The sequence below is a fragment of the Elephas maximus genome, chromosome 12 (assembly GCF_024166365.1).
Source record: "Elephas maximus indicus isolate mEleMax1 chromosome 12, mEleMax1 primary haplotype, whole genome shotgun sequence".
Classification (NCBI taxonomy): Eukaryota; Metazoa; Chordata; class Mammalia; order Proboscidea; family Elephantidae; genus Elephas; species Elephas maximus.
Window position 1 is genome coordinate 178089 of NC_064830.1, and position 16782 is coordinate 194870.

General features: G+C 37.4%; 1 protein-coding gene across 2 annotated transcripts in view; it reads right to left on the reverse strand.

Moving 5' to 3' along the window:
• Window positions 1-1210: 1210 nt before the first annotated feature.
• The window catches only part of AGPAT5 (1-acylglycerol-3-phosphate O-acyltransferase 5), an 89608-nt gene continuing 74036 nt past the window's right edge, over window positions 1211-16782 (reverse strand). For both annotated transcript variants that reach the window (XM_049902819.1, XM_049902818.1), the window contains 3 exons: window positions 14305-14466; window positions 5899-6022; window positions 1211-3845 (listed from right to left, as the gene is read on the reverse strand). In XM_049902819.1, the coding sequence (XP_049758776.1) occupies window positions 3620-3845; window positions 5899-6022; window positions 14305-14466 (512 nt within the window). In that variant the 3' untranslated portion in view covers window positions 1211-3619. The remainder of the gene's footprint in view (window positions 3846-5898; window positions 6023-14304; window positions 14467-16782) is intronic.

Here is a 16782-nt window from a genome sequence, read left to right on the forward strand (position 1 = left end):
ATTATGTCCTCCCCAAAATGTGTGTACCATTTTGGCTGGGCCATGATTTCCAGCATTGTGTGGTGCCCTCCATTTTGTGATTGTAATTTTATGTTAAAGGAGAGTAGGTGGGATTGTAACATCCTTACCCAGGTCACATCCCTGATTCAATGTAAAGGGAGTTTCCCTGGGGTGTGGCCTGCACCACCTTTTATCTTTCAAGAGAAAAAAGGCAAGTGCGGTGAGCAGAGAAAGGGGGCCCCATTCCACCAAGAAAGGAGTACAGGGAGCAGAGCGCATCCTTTGGACCTGAGGTTCCTATGCTGAGATGCTCACAAACCAAGGGAAGACTGATATATCACAAGAACCTTCCTCCAGAGCTGACAGAGAAAGAAAGCCTTCCCCTGGAGCTGGCACCCTGAATTTGGGCTTTTAGGCTACCGGACAGTGAAGAATAAATTTCTCTTTGTCAAAGCCATCCACTTGTGTTATTTCTGTTATAGCAGCACTAGATGACTAGGACATAAACCTTGTAACATTACAAAAGAAAAATAAAGTTTATGTAATCTGGATATAAAAGAAAATTGGTACCACTATAAAATGAAAAAAAAAAAAAAAACCACATGGAAATGAAACACATGAAAGAAATCATTAGTATGTATGATGTAAGGATTAGTCAGACTGGCACTTTTAATCACTAACTCTGGCTAATTTTAGGCATTTGACATGTTTCATTGTAGCTATTCTAATGATTTTAGAACTGCCAAGCAATTAAAACTTGTCAGCCATTTTATAAATTACACAGGCAAGTTTATATACCAAATCAAACCCACTGCCTTCAAGTTGATTCCAACTCACAGTGATCCCACAGGGTTTCCGAGGCTGTGAGTAAATCAATACGGAAGCAGACTCCTACATCTTTCTCCCTTGGAGACGGCGGTGGTTTCCAACTGCTGACCTTTCAGTCAGTAGTCGATCGCCTTAACCACTGCGCCTCCAGGGCTCCAGTAAGTTTATATAACCAAACTAAAAAACTGCTTCACAATTTTGAGTACGTTAACTCAATACCTAAGAAAAAATATATGGTTTCACAAATTCAGAGTGCAGGGCCAGCCATAAAACCTATTTTATTTAATAGACTATTGGTGAATTTTTGGTTCACAAACTGTTAAATAGCACAGACAATAGAGAACATGAAAGATTTTATTTTTTTTTTAACTTTCATCCAAACACATCCTTTTTCTGAAAAACATAAAAGCATGCACACTGATGGCATTTTTATAAAGAAAAACTAAGTAATAACTAAATTGTAAATAAACAATACAAATAAAAGCTTCAATGTTATCTGTAAAAGGTTTACAGGAAAGCATAGGGCTCTTAAATTTAGAAAATAATTCAATGCAATAAAATATCAACGCATGTTAAGGAAAAGCTTCTAATTTTCCAAATGCTTTAATAAAAAAAAATTTTTCTTAACCAACATATATTTTATAGACCTTTTGTGAGAAGCATGTAAGTACAGTCAGAAGGAACACAAGGTGAACTTATGCAGGTAGGTCACTTTGCCTACTTAATCAGTTATAATTCACATAACTCCAATGGGATTGTTTCTTAAAATTTAGAGCATATGCATGATATTCAAAATAAGTTATACAAGTTACATTTATTTTGATGTAGTCAGAAATAAAAACCCAGAGTAGAATTGCCCCATAGTTTCCAAGGAGCGCCTGGCAGATTCAAACTGCCGACCTTTTGGTTAGAAGCCGTAGCACTTAACCACTACACCACCAGGGTGTCCAGTTAGAAATAGGTTGTAATTTTAAGATGGTTAAAAATTTTATTTAACAAAGGCATGGGATTTATTTAAATTTCACTTCACAAAAGAAAATTACAATTTGACCTGAGAACACTTTTCAGAAGTTTGACTTATGCCCCCATTCATAATCAGACCAATTGTATCCTGTGAAAATGTGTGTATATGAATGTGTGTATACATACACATCCTAACACAGATACACCAATTCATACCACATGACTCTTCAAAGGTCAACAAAATTTCCCTTTGTCATTTTGTTTATCAGCATTCAATTCGTGTGTTTTATCTGGGTCACTGATATAATTTTGAAACAAAAATCCATTAGCAGTAAGCAGAAATGTTATCTTAAAGGACTGGAGGACACAAGTTTAAATTATTAAATACAATAGAGCCAACCATGTTTTCTAAAAAAGCTCTTCTTCCATGGGATATATTGTTCCACAATTGAATACTGTGTAACTTGGTTCCCAGAACATAGCTCTCGTTTTGACAAGATGTGTGTTAACCACGCAGTCCCATTAAAATTAATGGGAAGCAAATTTACTCAGTCCTGTAGAATTAAGTCTGTATTTCACTGACTTGAGGAAGATGAATTTCTTGACACAAGACAAATGCAAAATGCTTTTGCAGTAGTAGCTGGTGAAGCTTGCTTACAAGAATTTAAAGAGTCTGACTTTAAATCAGGACAAACACTGGATGGTTATGCATTTCTTCAAAGCAGGTCTACTGTGCAAGCCATTAAACAGCACCAACGACTTTAATCCAAACAGAAAGGACTAGAATACAGTGGAAGTCTACCATGATAACATTTAAAAATGATTTTTGGATTAAATTTGCTAAATCACAGAGTAACAGGCAAAAGGCACATGCTAGTAAATCTTGCCAGAACGTCTGAAGGCTCCTATTACCTTGAGTATCTCTGGACTCAGCGTTCAAGAGGAGTTCACACTGGTTACTCTGATGTAAGAAAATAACAGGAAATCTTAATACTCTCCAATACTTACGGCACAGATGTTGCAAGTACTAATAGCTTAACTGAAATATTAAAAAGCTGGGCAATTTAAACTTCTGCTACACTGAATTAAGTCACAATTTTAACTTAAACGTAATTCTCATGTTTTATACATTCTTTTGTGTGAAGTACAGGGTGTGCAAATGAAGCTGTTTCAACAAATATTAGAAATGTTAATTATTTTCCAATATGAAGTCAGCTAATAATGCAATACGACAAAAACATGCCCTAAACAGAGCTTCTTCACCATGGACTTTTTTTTGCATCCATTTTCCTGGAACATCTTGATACTTAAATACAATTTCTTTGACTGACTTAGAAAAAGCAACTAAGCAAAAAGAAAAATTTTACACAGTTGCAAGATACCAGATGCTCTTGTGATAAGAGTTTGGAACTAGTCACCTTGTAAAAAATTGGAAATAACAAATACAGTGAAACATCCCGCAGAATTAATGTTCATAAATACAACCAGCTGAATTACACACCAGTAACAATTTTTTTTTTTTAACAAGTTACTCAGTCCTAACACTCCCCTGCTGTTGACATTAGTTCACGGGGACTGCAGAGTACAGCATAAACTTCACTTAGCGTTCACCTTTCCAGCAACTTCGGTCCTAAAGTTGTAAAACCACACACGCTTGCCCGAGACCAGCTGCATATAGGCTTTAGTCAGAAATTCTATTTTATCCAATGTTCAATCAACAGGGCTTTATTTACACTTCTTATTCAATTCAGGAAACAATCTGATGCAACGCGCAGCCTCCAATACCAGACAGCGTAGCGCACTCCACCCAGTGGAGACAGCTACTTCTTTATGCTTTAATACTAACCCATAAGTAGCCAATTAAGGTTCCATAGACCCATGTTTTCACATACAGTTTCCTTCCAGCATCTGACAGAAGCATGCTAGCAGTCAAACCACTTAAGATCAGTAAGGATGGTAAAGTCTTCTTAAGACTTAATTTGGAATTAACACTTTTCCCAGGAAATCTGTTTCTTCTTTCTGGATCCAGTGAATCATAAAATTCTATAAGCAACCTAGGACCAGAGTAAAACAAAACAAAACAAAAAATGTAAAGTTTCCGTCATTTCAATATTTCAATTCCACAAATATCTTACCGGTTGCCTATTCTGTGCGGGGGAAGTTACAGGCCCTTGGGAAAGTAAGGACGAATAAAGAAACTATCAGAGACTTGATCTCACAGGAATTTCTAGACTTCTGAAATAATCTTTAATGCTCTATGATATGCATATATGAGTTATGTTTATACAGAATATTTAAAAACAAATGCGATAAGTAATTTTATGGGGAAATTTTTGGTTTTTAAACTTTAGCCTTATAAAACTTTACAATGACCTGACTCAAACCTGACTAACAACTCACCTCAGCCTCTCCTCCACTTTCCCCAATCCTTACTCCTCCTCTTCCTAGAGCTTCCATTTTAAATCAAAGAAAAGATTAGCACTTTTTATAATCACATGGGGTTTTCTCAAAAAGCTCCTATTTGCATGGAATTGTAAAACCAAGTCAAAGGATACAAAAGTCATAGTTAATGTACTGTCTCATCTTATTAAAAAAAAAAACAGAAAATTATAACAGCAGAACATACTCGAGATGAAAACCTCTAACGCGAAAGTAGAGAAAAGGAAAGTCCTTGTACTGTCTTATAAATCGTATTTCTTAGAGATAATCATTGTTTAAAAATGTCCAGATTCATCCTAAATCCATATAAGCACATATAAGATAAACTGGATATTAAACATATTGTTCAGTCTTTTTTTTTTTTATTTTGAGAATATATTTTCATGTCAATATACATAAATGTTACTTTTAGAATTTCTTCCACGGCCAAAGTGGTCACGAACGGCTGTTTCAGTAAATTATGTACGACTGAGTCAATGACATGTAGAAATTTATGTAAAGTTTCTTTCACTTTCAACTGATCACACTTTCAATCATTTTTACTTGTTAAAGTTAACCAAAAGGGTTAATAAGGAAATACTTTACTGTAATAAAACAAGGAAAGATAGAACATTGAAAGTTTTCTGAGGAAAGTCATTATTAGGAGAATAAAACACTTGGGTATATTGTCTCAATATAATTTTAGAATTACTTACTGTTTAAGTTTTTTAAAAAAATATTTCTCAAGATGGCTATAATAACTGGTGCATCCTTTAATCAATTTTTTTTAAAAAAGGATACAAATTATAGATATTTAAAACCAAAAGCAAATAAATGATACACCTTGAAGTTTCATCCAAGAAAATATTCTCATGAACAAAATTCAATTTCTAAATATCATCTCTAGCTCTGAGATCCATATTTTATCTTCCTAAAAAGAAGAAATTAAAAGTTTCTAATTTTATTTGTATTTGGGCTGGGAAATCAAAGGGATACTAATCTACCCTATTGACTTCATCTGCTGTTTCAAGGCTTTCTTTTTAATAAGTGGCATATCACACTAACGCCGTTAACCCTTTACACTGTGCCTCACGTGAGGTATATGAACACACCCACAATTTATTGACAGGTACAAATGAGTAAGGCTCAAAAATGCTATCTGTTCTAAAGTGATATTATTAGCATCAATAAACACAAGGTCTGCCCCAGAAACTGTTTAGGCTCAAAAATATTAATAGGAAACAGATATTTTTTAAGTATAAAGTTCAGTTGCTCCTTCTTCTTCCAAAAATATAGCAAAAATATATGCCAGACAAACCCTCTATTTATAGCCTGCTTTTCCACTCTCCTTGGCATGACGACTTGTCTTTAACTAATAACAACACCATAGTATCTGAACTACAAAACCAGATTTTGAGCATCTTACGATGAAAAGTTTGTTTTGTTTTTAAAAGTTTCATATCTTACCACACAGAGTCTAGAAAATACTGTAAATGAAAACAGGTAAGTTCTTTTATAGTGACTTACAAAAGTAAAGCTTAAAACATGAAATGATTATACCTGGAGTAACGTTTGACTTGAGTTTACAAAAAATGTTCTTGAGATAATAAAAATGTTTAAGTTAGTTTCAAATTGTTTACTACAGTGAAAGCTGGTTGAACCCAATTTTGAACCAAAGCTGTTACTTACTTATCTTTTATCTCAAAACGCTCATGAAGCCATCTTCTCATGTAGGCTTGTTCTTCCGGGACATCTTTTTTGTCTATTCGGTCAATGTGAATATGAACTTTTGGACATTCTTTGCAGAGAAATTCTAACAAAGAATGAAAATATTTCATTTCTTACACTTTTAGAACTCCCGGTTATATAAAAGGAATTATAATGAAAAAAAGGTAAAAAATAATAAAAAGGTACAGATTTTTTACTTAGCCCCCCCCAAAAGCTACCAAAAAATAAAGATTATAAACTAGTAGTTATGGGTTTCAAGCCAAGTCTACCACAATTACATAAGTCATTAAGCTAAATTTGCATGTTATTTTTCATAAACTAATTTTTAATTCTACATGCAACCCAGAAGTAAGAAGATGGACTCCTCTACTGGAAGTACATTCCCCCACCCCTCTGAAGGGACCCTAAAATGCTGACCGTTCAGACCAATCATCTTCGTTTAGACCACCAGCCCTCATCCATCCCCAGTCCTATCATCTCTCACACGTTGTTGCTGCTCTTTTACCCAGTAGAGCATGAGTTCCACGAGGGCAGAGGTGGAGCTGTCTGGTGCATTACTGTACCTCCTGGCCTAACAAGGAACTGGAAACATAGACACTTAATTATCCTCAATTCCTAATTCCTGAACCGGACACATAACCTTCCTGTCACTGAGAGCTATTTCCTTTCCTCTAGGTCTTGGTTTCTAATCACTCATACACTTTCTTGCTTTCCTGATCCTGGCCTTTTTTTTTTTTAACATATTATATAGTTGGTTTGGGAACCAAAGCTCTTACTCTGGAATAACTTCCCACTGCGGTTTCCAACTCACAGCGACCCTATAGGACAGAGTAGAACTGCCCCAGAGTTTCCAAGGAGCGCCTGCTGGATTCGAAGTGCTGACTTTTTGGTTAGCAGCCATAGCTCTTAACGACTACGCCACCAGGGTTTCTGCGGAATAACTATGAACTCTTAAATAATTACAGTTCTTAAGGCAGGCTACATTTCAAAGGAAAGAAGATAGTTCTTTTTCAGCCTGAGCTGCACACGGGATGCAGCCAGCACTTATCCGAAAGCGAGGAAGAAGCTTTGAGGGCGGGAACTGCTTTCTTGGGAGTGATTCTATGTGGAGAAGTGAGAAACATCTTGATATATTTAAATTACTTGGAAGACAAGAAAATAGTCCTACGACTTTTAAGAGAAGACTATGTTCCCTAGGTGGGTATACGAGTAGGAGGCTGAGACCTTTTGTCTTAAATTGAGAGTGGATTCAAAGACATGCCCTAAGAAATAGTGAATCCTGTGTTCTACAGTTTGAGAAAGACTTAAAGCTTATCCTTAAAGAAATCTCTATTCTTCTGCCCCCACATATATCCTTTTTTTGCTAAGAACTGTACACGACTGTTCTTCTCTCTTTCTGGTGTCAGGCTGTAGTAACATGCAGCACTTAGGTCATAAATGTCCTATAATCTTCTAGGAGTGAATCAGCTCCAACGATAAAGGTGTAAGACACTAACAGAGGGACGATTTTAATTCTTCAGTATTTTTATCTTAATTTTGTCTTGAGTTCTATTTCCACCTAAATAGTCAAATAACTGCTTAAAAGTATGTTTAGAGGCAGAACTGTACGGCGGCCAAGAGCATGAACCGTGGAGCTAGGAAGTCTGAGCCTGTGAGACCCTGGGAAAAATCCCTCGTGGTACCCTGGGAAAATCTGTTAACCTCTCTGTGCCTAAGAGTTCTGGGTGTTGCAAACAGTTAATGTGTTCAGTTGCTATCAGACAGTTTGGAGGTTCGAGTCCACCCAGAGCCACCTCAAAAAAAAGGCCTAGGGATCTACTTCCCAAAACATCAGCCATTTAAAACCCTGCGGAGCACAGTTCCACTCGGACACACACGTGCTTCCCATGAGTCAGAGCTGACTCAATGGCAGCTGGTTTTGCCTGAGTTTCCAAGTGTGTGAAACAGACAGTAGCCACCTGGCACGGCTGCTGCGCTGGACACGCCGAGCACTCAGAGCAACGCCTCACACAGAGTATGTACGAAGTGTCAGCCGGCAATGTTTTACCCTCATTACTTCTCATCGAATTTGCTTCTCACACATAAAAACAGACGCTGATACCAATTTTCCTGTCTCCGCTTGATATCTATATTTCTACCCTGACATTTCCATAAAATAAGAAGTCAGTTAACATTGCATTTTATCCTTAACATATTTTGTGCATTGCTATAGATTGTAAAAAAAAAAAAAAAAAAGTAAAAGACTGCATTTCAATATCAAAATGAGTTTTTTTTTTTTTTGGTGAACTGAAGTGCTTAAAACATGTTAGCAATGCCTGTAGTAAGACACAAGCTCAGGAAGGAATAGATGTAAGCAAAGGGCTCTAAAGTTACCATGGATGCTGTTAGTTCCCCCACCCTACTCCCCCCAAAAAAACTTATCTGGTAATTTGGTATTTATAATACACACTTCCATGTACATCATTTCATTTGATCTTCACAATTCTGAAGAGTCAAGTACTATTACGATTAGTATCTCCTTGTACAGATGAAGAAACTAAGACTCAAAGAGAAGCAAGACCCAGAGTAGTCAGTGGTGGACCCCCATCAGCCAAGCCCCTGTAGTTAATGCCCAAACACAGACTCTAAGGGTGCCATCAGATAAACTGGGATACAGTTAAATATTAAAGGACATGTGGAAGGTTCTAATACTGAAGACAGGACATATGTGACATAAATACTTTCCTAAATATTTAATAAAGCTCTTGCATCTATATTTGCAAGAACGATTTTAGTTGGAGCATGTTTTCTTATTACCTGAGCAAAAAGTGTCCCGTAATTGGATAACCATCAATTTTCTTGTACAGCATAAGTATACTGACATTATAAGATAATAACAGAGTCTTCCAAAATATTCCCACGTTACAGGTCTATTCTCTGGAGAAACTGAGTTACAGTTGCTCCACACCTAGGGGCTACTTCCAGGCAAGGTGGAGATAGAACAGAAAGGCACCACACTGAAATAGGAGTGTCAAAAGTCTACATCCTGAGCTATGAGGCCCTCTACACCCTTCTTCCTCGCTTGGCTCCCACACTGCTGCCAGGCTTACAGCCTCTCCCCTTTTCTCCTGAAAAGTAGATGGCCTAAATCCAATAGTTGGAAACTACATAAATTATTACCCACTCACATCATTAAACATTATATAACCTTTAAAAAATTACAGAATTGTATATGCTGACATGTAAAGACGCTCCCGACACACTACTATTAAGTAAAAATAAAAGCAGGTTACAAAGGAAGCACTATAATTAACTCATTAAAAAAAAAACAAAAACATAATGGCACATACACTCCACCATACAGGCTTCATAAAAAGGAAAAGGTTTGAGGAAAATATCCACACTGTTAACTGAGGTTTTATGTGGGCAGGTGAGCTTGTAGTTTTTTGTTCTGATTTTGTTTTTCCTTCTTTTTCTGGGCTACCTTTAATTTTTCCCCCCAAAAGATGTATTACTTTCAGATAAGAAAAAATATTAATATAAAAACTCAACTAGAATCAATATAAAATGTTAAAGCAGAATATCAAATGTCATTAAGCACAGAATTTACTACAGTATTTTTTTTTTTTTTTTATACCAGCCATTTTGAAGGAGTCGAAACAGTTAAGTTAAACACTTGGTGGCTAACTGAAAGGTCGGTGGTTCAAGCCCACCCAGCGATTTCAAGGGAGAAGAACCTGGCGATCTGCTCCTAGAAAGACTACAGCCCAGGAAACCCTGCGGGGCAGTTAGTTGTACTCTGTCACACGGGGTTGCTGTGAGTTGAACTTGACTCAATGGCACATAAACAACCGCCACTACCACTCATTTTAGCAATAGAAATTAAAAAAAAAAAAAACCACTTATAACCAAACTATCTTCTGCTCCAATGTCTCACCTTCAACGAACACCTTGAATGCAAGCCTCTGATGACAAGACCAGACGAACAATGAAAGGATGCCCAGGAGAGGTTTTTTTTAAATACCTACCTTGTAATGAAATACACCACAAAACGGAAAGGGCAGGCGACACTAATGAACGCTTCTCTCTTTCATGTGAAACCTCTTTAAAGCTTAAACCCTCACGCTCTGGTGAGTCACTAGCACTGCAGACCTCCAGCTCTCACCTGGAGGGGTTCTGCTTTAGCAGTCTGCTGTGGGGCCAAGGCACCTGCCCGGCCAACCATCACTCCAGGTGACTCTGATGGGACTACGGTTCTCCTGTAATACTCTGATCAGCACTGGCCTGTGGCATATAAATGAATATTCTAACAACTTTATGAAAAAAATTGGTTTTTAATTGGACTACAAAATATGAATGTTAAATGACAGTTCACTATGTATAGAAGCATTTAATTCTAACTATACTTACAGAGTCAAAATTCCAAGTTATTCAATTTTAGACCTAACATAGTTTGCTTCATGCTTGATATAACTTACAGTGAATTTTAATCTATAAAACTAAAAACCAAGCCCATTGCAGTAAAGTCAATTCTGATACATACTGACCCTACAGGGCAGAGCAGGACTGGCTCACAGGGTTTCCAAGGAGTGGCTGGTGGATTTATGCAGACCTTTAGGTTTGCATCCTGAACTTTTGACCACTGCGCCACCAGGGCCCCATATTAGATAACTAGGTAAGATATTAATCAATGTATATAAACAAAATTGACTAGATAGCAATGGGTTTGAGTTTTGTTTATACAAACAACAGAGCAGGGTTTTTCAAGCTGCAGGTCCCACTCAATTAAGCTCAATACACTCTTGATTTTCCTGTGTGCACAGGTGGACCTGTCGAGCGTCTCAGAAGTGCTAAATCTAAAGCGCAGATGTATTTGTAACTGTGACACATTTCCGACACATCTTCTGCGGAGCTCTACTACACCGCGCTACAACAGCAGAGTAGGAAAGAGCCCACGTGAGACTCCAATCTCACCCACAGAGCCTGTTATTAAACTTTTGGATTTTAGATAATCTGTAGGAAAAAATGGTGTCTTGCTGCAGTTTTAATTTCCATTTTTCTTATTATAAATGAAGTTACACAATTTTTCTTGTGAACTGTCTGCTCATATCCTTTACCCACTTTTCCTGAGTTATTGGTCATCTAGCATTTTGTAGGAGCACTTTATACACTAAGGAAATCAGCACTTTATCTGTGACCTAGGTAGCAAATTACTTTCCCAGTTTCTTTCTACTCTTTTGATTTTACTCTGGTATATTTTTCCTTGGATAAATATTTTAATCTTAATTGATCGAAATGATTTTTTTTTCTACATAGTTTCTAGATGCCATAGTTAGAAAAGCCAACCTTCTCAAAAATAGTGATTACGTGTAATGAGTACACATAAGCAGTGACAACTTCACAGTGCCTGTCAACTAACACAGTACAGGATAAAGTGAGCAGCGGGAGGAGGTGCTGGGTTGGGAACTCAGGCAATGCAAGTCTAAACTAGTTTTCGCTTTTCATCAAGGGACTTAGAATCTAATTGGGGAGAGAGGAAAAACTCAGCCAAATGCTAAGTGTGAAAGTTGTGGCATGTGAAATTTGTGCCACAGGAGTCAAGAAAAAGCACTGTGAGCTAGAAAGCAAAGAAGCTAGACAAGAGTTCACCTGAGACAAATTCTGAAGGCACAGTAGACTTTGGATGAGGGCAACAAAGGGGAAGGGGGCTTCGTCTGGAAAGGAGGAGCGGCCTATACAAACCCTTTGATTAGAGAATGTGCACAGAGGATTTATGAGTCTACTGTAGGGGCTTGATGGCACAGTGAAGAGGAATTGGGGTTAAAGAGGCAGCTTTTAGGGCTATACTAGAGTCCCTGGGTGGCAGGCTAAGGAAGCCAGCATTTAACTGTGAAGGAGGTCTTATGACCAGGAGGGTGATATAATGAAAGTGGCATTTTGAGAAGATTATTATGTGAATTATATTTGTTTTCTTAAATAATAAAAATTAATCTTATTTTTTAAACAATTTTTAATAAACTGCTGACAGTAGTGCCTAACATGTGAATGCATATCTGTTTTCAAATGTAAAGTAGGTCAATAACCCTCCTTCAATGGTAAAGAAAAAAAAGAAAAATATTAATATGGTGCCTTTTTGTAAGAAGGGGTAGGTGGTAGAGTAATAATGTATATTTGTACATATGACACATAAGACATTAATAAGGTAGTTACCTCTGGGAAGGGGCAGGGGGATACCAGTATATGGGGACACAGTGGAAGCAAGACCCTTCACTACACACTTTAGTTTTGAAAATATTTATATTCTACAAAAAAATTTACATTTGAAATGAAAAAAAAAAAAAGTTAGCTTCCTTTTTTATAAGCACTCTGTAATAAGGTCAACTTTTTTCAGCAATCATTCTTACCTAAGAAGTAACTACTTCTGTCTTTTATTTCCCCCACTGCGACCTCTTTTTACACCATTTAGACCGCTTGTGCCTCACCCTCCGTCCTATCTCCCAAACCTCCCCCTCCGGGCAGCTACTCTGAGTACCTTTCAATGGAAGAGCTTTTCTCGTAAAGCTTGAAGGAGGCTTATCCGATCATTACATAACAGATTTAATTATTTTACAACTATATTCTAATTGCAGTTTGGAAAAATCCTAAACACACAAAATACAGTACTAGATACTTTAACAGTGCATAGTATTGTCTATGTCCAGATGGCCTGAATGTAAGGTAAGGCTAAATAATTTCTATCCTGCTAACTCGGAGCCCTGGAGGCACAGTGGTTAAAAGCTTGGCAGTAACCAAAAGGTGGGCAGTTTGAATCCACCAGTCGCTCCTTGGAAACCCTATGGGGCAGTTCTACTTTGTCCTATAGGGTCTCTATGAGTCGGAATTGACTTGGCAGCAATGGGGTTTTTTTTTGAACTTGAATGTTCTCTAGATGTCATCTTTCCAGAATAAATATGATCTAGAAGGTCACAAAAACGGTTTGCACTTGGCTGTTAACTTAAAGGCTGGCGGTGTGAACCCACCCAGTGGTGCCATGGACGATAGGCCTGGCGATCTGCATCTGTTAAGATTGTTCGTTAGCTATCATCAAGTCTAGTCTGATTCATGGTGACTGTATGTGCACAGAGCAGAACTGCCCCACAGGGTTTTCGAGGCTGTGGCCTTTCAGAAGCAGGTGGCCAGGCCTGTCTTTCCAGGTGCTCTGGGTGGGTTCAAACCGCCAACCTTTCAACTAGTAGTTGAATACTTCACCGTTTGTACCATCCAGGGGCTCCTGTTAAGATTACTGCCAAGAAAACCCTATGGAGCAGTTCTATTCCGTAACACATGGGGTCGCCATGGGCCGGAATGGACTTGATGACAACTAATAACAACAACAACAGAACATGAAATTTGTGGTGGTGAATTACTAAAATAAATAAATAAATAAAAAATAAGATATAATTTCACTTTACACGATGAGATCAGGCATTTTTATCCTAAACATTTCATTAACATTCACTTTCGTAAATGCTACACTGCAGCAAAGAGTACTAGTCTGTAAAACTTCCAAGGCACACTGAACTCGGGGGCGTGCTTTAGGACTAGGTTAAATGATAGACAAAATGTGCTGGTGGTTTATACTCTGAATATCTGCCTTCAAGAGACTGCTGACAGAAGCACTCCAACAAGCACATTACTTCAACTTGAGGCAGCTGTCAAGGGAAAACATAGTCAATTCAGCCCAGCCCACTGTCCTTATCTCTCGATCACAACTCAACAGGAAGCTTGCAAAAGGAGAGGCTTATATTTCTCGCTTAAAGGCGGCTTGAAGGATGTCGACTCTACGTCCTTCCCTGTTTTATTATTCCCATGTTTAACTTTCTCTACCATTCCAGAGCATCTTTGGTTTTAAGTTTAACTAAAATATTCTGCTCACCTAAGTTTATTTTTTTCTTCTTAAATCTGACATAGACAAGAACTCAAAGGTCCTTAAAACTAGTACGTGTTTGGGGGTAAAAAAAAGGTCAAACATAACCTTTCTTCTTGTCAAACAATGACACTGAATGTCATAAATACTTTTTTAAAAATACAGGTAAAATAGGATCACTGACCTATCACACACACATCAATATTGCTAGGTCAGCATATCCCTTCCTCACTCCTTCCATTTTTAACGTGTGAACTTTGGGGAGAAAAAGCTGGGCTAATGATAACGGCTGAGCCCCAAACGACTAATATGGCAGTCAAAAAATACCAAACTTAACAGGACTGATGAAATTCAACTATTACATATTAATAACCTACTGAGAAATACATCAAAGAAATGTAATGAAACACAGTACACTTACCTGTTTTTAAAAAATGAATTACAGATTCACAACATAAATCAGTTAACTGAAAAAAACTTACCAGTCATAGATGGCGCTTCTTTCCGCTGCCCTTTATCATCCACAGTCCCTTCGTAAGCCACTGTAATATCATAAATGGCATCTAAATAATTCTTCATAGAATCAAAAGCAACATGAGTTGCCTTTACTCTTGGTGTCAGCACATGTTTTAATACTGCAAGGCCTAGAAAAGAAGTAGGTCCAATGTGGCCACAAATTACTTACGAACACTCTACAACAGAATAACAGCCAAATTGTTTTTAATTTTCCACGTACAGATCAGAGTATATTAATGCCATAACCTCATATCTTTAGGGATGATGACTTAAAAACCACTTTCACATGCCTTTTTCTGTTTAATCCAATGTTCACTTAATATACATTTATTAAACATCTACATGTACAAGACACTGTGTTAGAGGCTGTGAGAAAATACGCCCTCAGGAAACTATGACCTATCACAGACCCTTCAATTTAATAAACACTTATAAGGGTACATATCATTACCTTCATTTCTGGCTACTGAATAAAGGTGGCACCATCTTGCCCATGGTCATTTACAATGTTTTAGGAGTACAATTTGTATTTTCTGACTTCTATTCCATGATTACTTTAGCTCTATTTCTATTGAATTAGAGATGGGGCGGGGGGGAGATCACCTAAATGACTCTCACTGTGTACAACACCTGAAATAAGAGCTAATGCGGTCTATATAAAGTGAAATATAAGCCTGATATTTTATGATAAAATTCTTCTTTGCTTTTTAAAAAATGGATTTAATTCACATACCATAAAACTCACCATTTTAAAAAGTACAATTCTGTGGTTTTTAGTATATTCACAGAGTTGTGCAACTGTTGTCATTATCTAATTTGAGAACATTTTCATCACCCAAAAAGACACTCCATTACCCATTAGCAGTCACTCCCCATTCCTCCTTGTCCTAGTCCCTGGCTATCGCTAATTTACTTCCGGTCTTTATGGATTTTCCTATTTGGGACATTTTATATAAATGAAATTGTGCAAAATGTTAGCTTTTCGTATTTGGCTTCTTTCAGTTGCATAATGTTTTTGAGGTCCATCCATGTTGTAGCATGGATCAGTTCTTCATTTTCTTTTTATGGATAATTAATATTTCATCGTGTGGGTATACACTGTTTACCAATTCATCAGTTGATGGACACTTGGGTTGTTTCTACTTTTGCCTATCATGTCTAATGCTCTTATGAACATCCATACACAAGTTTTTGTGTGAACATATGGTTTTAATTCTCATGGCTATAGTTGATATACCTTTAAGAGCTTCTTTAACTGCGGGAGTATTGCAATTTATACAGAATAACTAATCGCATATCCAACACTGTCCCTACTAGTGTTAAAAACTTGTTCTTCTCCCCTTCCCATTTCCTATTGCCTCCCTTTCCCTTGATTATTTACTGAGACGTTATCAGAAGAGCAGCTCTCTGAAGAAGTGACATGAAAACAGGCTTCAACAAATCTGATCTGGATTTTCTATTGCCAATCTCCAGGGAAAGTTAGCTGCATAAGGAAGAGCAGCTATAGTATGGTGAGATCTTTCTGCAGAAGAATTTTTAAAATGCAGGGTTGTTGTGGGAAAGAAAAAGATTCCCACAACCACATATCTGACTTAATTCCCCAGGGCAGAGGCAGTTTAATTTATTCATAAGCTTCTAATAAAATCTGAACAGTATACCAGGCAAGAAACATTTACTTGTCAAATAAATTACCTAACACTTCCTTCTTAGCTATCGGAACTCATTCAATTTTATACAAGTCCAAAGTTAAGCAGAATCATGCTGTGGTGTTCAGTAAGAACAAATAATGACTAAAATCTAAGTAAGTCAGTAAGAAGGTGACACAGGAAAGTAATATTTCAAAAAGTAAAAAAGTTATAATGAAGGTTTGAAAAAATTAGTTTTCTGACAAATGAATAAGAAACAGCTATCACTAGGATGCAGCCAAGCTCTTAACAACTGTGCCACCAGGGTTCCTTACTGACGTATGGTATATTAACTTTTTAAGAATTGTTGCTGTTATTGGTGCCTTCGAGTCAGTTCCGACTCATAGCGACCCTATGCACTAGAGAATAAAACACTGCCTGGTCGTGTGCCATGCTCACAATCATTGTTACGCTTCAGCCCACTGCTGCAGCCACTGGGTGAATCCATCTCATTGAGGGTCTTCCTCTTTTTCACTGACCCCCTACTTTAACAAGCGTAATGTCCTTCTCCAGGGACTGATCCCTCCGGACAACATGTCCAAAATATGTAAGACGTAGTCTCGTCATCCTTGCTTCTGAGGAGTGTTCTGGTTGTACTTCTTCCAAGACAGATTTGTTCACTCTTTTGGCAGTCCATGGTATATTCAATATTCTTCACCAACACCACAATTCAAAGGTGTCAATTCGTCTCTGGTTTTCCTTATTCATTGTTCAGCTTTCGCATGCATATGGTGCGACTGAAAACACCATGGCCTGGAT